The sequence below is a fragment of the Phaseolus vulgaris genome, chromosome 1, assembly GCF_051622355.1.
Source record: "Phaseolus vulgaris cultivar YP4 chromosome 1, ASM5162235v1, whole genome shotgun sequence".
NCBI classification, from domain to species: domain Eukaryota; kingdom Viridiplantae; phylum Streptophyta; class Magnoliopsida; order Fabales; family Fabaceae; genus Phaseolus; species Phaseolus vulgaris.
In genome coordinates, this window is record NC_143498.1 from 41106557 (window position 1) to 41110980 (window position 4424).

Genomic DNA, 4424 nt, shown 5'->3' on the forward strand with positions numbered 1-4424 from the left:
TTCCATAAAAAATTAGTAAGATAATTTATTTTTTTATTAGTAAAAAATAATTGAATTAAGAAAGACTTCAAATATGTTTCAATCTTTTATAACAAAAATAAAAAAACATGAGGTTATTAAAAATAAAATGTCATTTATTTTTGTTTATAAAAGAACTTTAAACTGTATAGGACTGACGAAGTATTAGTTTAACATTAAAAGCTACGCTATATTGCTTTCATAGAAGAAAATGTTTAATTTTCTAATTTGACAGCCTCTTATCTGTGTTATAGTTTTTTTTCCGAAACTTTCTATTCTCATTTTCTGAACTCTACATTCTACCACTTTTCCCCCTAAATCCATCTCCTTTAGGGTAACATAATTATTATGTGTCACGAGAAATCTACTCACTCTTCTGGTTTTCGAACCCTATTTAGTGTGGTATAATGAAGACAAAAATAAATTCACTAATTCATTGTGTCCAATTTACAGAATTCTATATGTCATAGAGTTTTTACAGTTTTAAAAATGATGTAAAAATAACGTACTAAATAATTTACTAAATATTTTATAATAAATTAAATTAATACTAAAAAATGATTACATCTCGAGGAGAAATGTATACAATAATATAAAAAATAAAAACAAAGATGTTAATTGACGTGGGGATTTGCTAATATTGTAATAAGAATCAGTTTTGTAAAATAAAAAACCGAAAAACAAAGATGAGCATAAACCATAATCTTTCAATGTCTCCGTTGGAGAAAATCTCAAAAGGAGAGTGAAGCTGATAGTGACTCCAAGTTTCAAAAGCAAAAGTTGTCATCCCCACCTCCTTGGATCGTGCCGTACGACTTGGAAGTTGCGCGCCTCCATATTACTGGATTTTCGAAGGTTGAAAAAGTTGTGCAGGTGGAACCTGGAGTAGTGCCACCAATGATTGCTGGAACATGGGTTGTGACCGTTTGGGGCTGTTACATTTTTCCCCTATATTAACAAGGGTTCACCTTATTCAGAAATACATCTCTCATTTCACCTTCTTCATAGCACCACCGTGTATCTTCATATTCCTTTCTCCAATTTTCACCTTTCACTTTCTCTCTCCTCATAACTTTATTATTACAATCTTTCTGGGTTCTATTTGGTATTACTCTTTTAAGAGTAACTTCCTAGTTCTGATTTTCGGAAATTACAGAAAAGTTCATGTTGTATCCTGGGAGACTTGCACAATACATCACGGATAGTCCTTATGGACAATGATTACTTAATTTTGTTTATTTTAACGCCTAATTTACTACACATTATACTCATAATTTGACATGCAGTTTCCAGAATTTTGCATAAACTTGGTAAATGCGTTAGTTTTGTACAAGAGCATAGGTGTAAATCAGTTCGGAAATGGGCAGAGATTGAACAGATACAGACACTCTTACATAATTTTGGAAGCTACGTACGTGATCAAATTAATAATTGAATTTTATTGCATAGACATGTGATATGTCAAATAATAGCAATATCTGCACTTATCACAATCATTGTTCAAAGAATCACATTATTGGCTACAAATCAATTAATTAATCGATGCCACATATATATATGTATATATTGTTCGTGTTGTATATGATTCATATATACCATGAAAAGTATTTCCAAAAGGTGGTAAAAATGTTTTCTGAATTGCAACGAGGCTTAACGTGTCCTAAGTAAGATAATTCAACATTGTTACACCAAGCCTCAGCATCATCTCCGTCTTCGCACTTAAGGTCTATGTTCTGCAATTTTATCTCTTGGCACGGAAACTTCTCACTGCAGTCAAACTTCACAGCTATATCAGAAGAACTTGTACCAGTTATGTTCTGGTACAACACATTCTTGATTTGAATAGCGGATTTCTGCAAAAGCTATATATAATCATTGGTAGTGGTATTTGTTAATTTCGTCCACTAATAGCAAAAGGGTTGTTTATGTTTACCCGTTTTTTGCATGGTTTTTTCTTCTTGTCACAGTAATTCTGATTTATTATTATGGGATTGGTCACATTCTCCATCTCAATGTTCTGAAATTGGATGTCACTAGCACTTCCTGAACCTCCCTACATATAGAGTAGACCCAAAAAAATTTGAATTTCTTCTTTAGCACATATACAAATTCAAAATTAATTTTCAAATTATTTACCTGCCATGTCTTGATTCTAACTCCATTTTTGGTTCCAAAAATCTTGGCTCCATTCACTAATATTCCTGAAACAATTTCCTTGGATTTTCCGGCCCCTAAGCTTCCAATACTGAAACAACAGCATTGCAAGTAAAATTCGCATAAAATAATTAATACAAAATAACATATGGAATGTTTTTAACAGATATTTGTTACTGCTGTGATGTTAATTACCTGATACCATGACCAGGTCCACATGTAATATTTGTAGCTTCTACATTTTTAGATCCATGTACAATAGATATGCAATCATCACCTGAAATCAATATATGATACTTAATAAAACATGAATTTATGAGAAAAAACTTTTGCATCTATTAAGTAGATGGAGGCCTTATTTATACTTATAATATGTATATCTATAGAAAAGATAGATACAAAATTTTACACTCAACATTCAGTGTGAAATGGTCTATTATGGTTAGACATTTAATGTTTTACCACCTTTTGGTTTGAGAATAATAAACATTTGCCATTTTTTTTAGTTAGTAAAATGTTTATTTTACTTCTTACTTTATATATTTTTTAAGAAAAATTATAAAAAATAAGATAACACTTTTTTTATATGAAAGTAAAAATGAAAACAATTTCTCAAATGAAATAGTAGTATCTGGATGTTTTTATGAGATACCAGTTCCTATGACAGAATCTGAGATTTGGATGTTTTGCGTATTTGTGACATGAATCCCATCGGTGTTTGGGCTATCCTCTGGTGCAATCACGTTAAGGCCAGAAACCTTAACATTCTCGGAGTCTTGGAATGAAACGTGCATTTGTTGAGCATTTTCTATGTTCAGGTTCTCAACTATCAAGTCCTCACAATTATCGAAAGTCAGAGCCTAAAAACACAGATAATAAAATCATTGTTATTTTATCTAACAAAGTATATATTTATATGATTCATGTTAATTTCAATCCATTTTCCTTGATCTTTGACAAAGCTACACATACCGTTGGAGCATCCTTGCATGGCTGCAAAAGAAAGCAGAAAAATATATATAAATCAGTCATCATTTGAATATAATATTAACACACGGACGCATATATATAGTATTGTTATATAATAACTGAATAAAATAATATTAAACTTAATATCTTACTCGCTTTTTGTTCCTTTTGCATGAGTTTTTCCACCATATCTTGCCGTTTCCATCGATGGTTCCACCACCATAAACAAACAGTTTCTTAATATTCTCAAACACAAGCCAGTGACTGCTGTCTTCCTTGTAATCTGATGGATCATCTGATGCTTCAAGGGTTCCAGAAATCTGAAAATTTACATCAATAGTTCATGGTTATTCACAGAGGTCACTGATATAGATAGATATTGATTAACTAATCAATTTTTGCATTAAAGATGAAGCATAAAAAAGGAGGAATAATTAATCACTAGCGTAATTTCCAGTGTAAGTAACCTGCACTTCAATGTTAGGTTTGCAAGGGCCAGAGAATCTGATTGGTTTGAGAAGATAATTCTCCTCAGGCACCACAAGAATTGCTTCCCCAGAAGAACATACCACATCCCAAGCCTTCTTGAAAGCCTGAAATATATCCCACATACAGTTAGAAAAATAATAATGTCATTTTTGCAATTATGAAAAACCAAACTAATAGACACAGTGGAAGCTAAAAGAAAAGAAGAAAAACTTAGTTTTGGACATAGTGAACCTCTGAGTCATCAGTATCACCACTCCCCTCAGCTCCATAATCATTGACATTAACCTTTCTAAGGGAGCTACGCTTCTCCAACCTGTTTAAGCTCAAAAGATTTATGCTTTGCTTGTTGAAGTTCTTGAATAATGTCCCACCATTATCAGTGGAAGGTGAATGATGAACATATATACTGGTAAGTGGGTCCTCTTGCAAGGTGGCATGACAAAAAACAAAAGAAATGATGAAAATGGGGAGAGAGAGGAGGAGGTGTTTAAGGAGGGCCATTATTCTTTGTTTTTCCCTTTGTGTATTTTCTCAGAAAATAGATATATTACTCTTTGAAAGGTTTGGGACTGTTGTTTGATGAGAATGGGTTGAGAGACTTGTGTATTTATAGACAAAGAAATTAAAAAAAATATTAAGGAAAAAAATATGTTGATGTTACATAACTCTATGGAAGGATATATACCAGATTCAGAGGGAACCTTGACTTTTGCTCCATACTTCCATCAAAATATTCACGTACGAGTTTCACATTAATATATTATATGTTTTTATGCCCTAAAAATCTAAATATT

The 4424-nt window shown here is 31.8% G+C and overlaps 1 protein-coding gene across 2 annotated transcripts; it reads right to left on the minus strand.

Moving 5' to 3' along the window:
- Positions 1-1419: 1419 nt before the first annotated feature.
- On the minus strand, positions 1420-4211 carry LOC137814068 (polygalacturonase). Of its 2 annotated transcripts, none has more exons than XM_068616609.2 (9): positions 3862-4211; positions 3609-3734; positions 3294-3461; positions 3145-3165; positions 2825-3032; positions 2368-2449; positions 2155-2263; positions 1952-2071; positions 1420-1871 (listed from the first exon to the last, which is right to left on the minus strand). In XM_068616609.2, the coding sequence occupies exons 1-9, from the start codon at positions 4129-4131 to the stop codon at positions 1605-1607; spliced, it is 1371 nt and encodes a 456-aa protein (XP_068472710.1). In that variant the 5' UTR covers positions 4132-4211; the 3' UTR covers positions 1420-1604. The 2 variants fall into 2 exon arrangements, with proteins under 2 accessions (XP_068472710.1, XP_068472709.1); XM_068616608.2 differs by having other exon boundaries at positions 1420-1880.
- Between the last annotated feature and the right edge of the window lie 213 nt (positions 4212-4424).

Coding starts and splice junctions, on each gene's coding strand:
- LOC137814068 (XM_068616608.2), bottom strand. CDS start 4,131: ATGGCCCTCCTTAAACACCTCCTCCTCTCTCTCCCCATTTTCATCATT. Junction 3,735..3,861: donor GTGATACTGATGACTCAGAG/GTTCACTATGTC, acceptor GATATATTTCAG/GCTTTCAAGAAGGCTTGGGA. Junction 3,166..3,293: donor GCAAAAGGAACAAAAAGCGA/GTAAGATATTAA, acceptor TTTCTTTTGCAG/CCATGCAAGGATGCTCCAAC.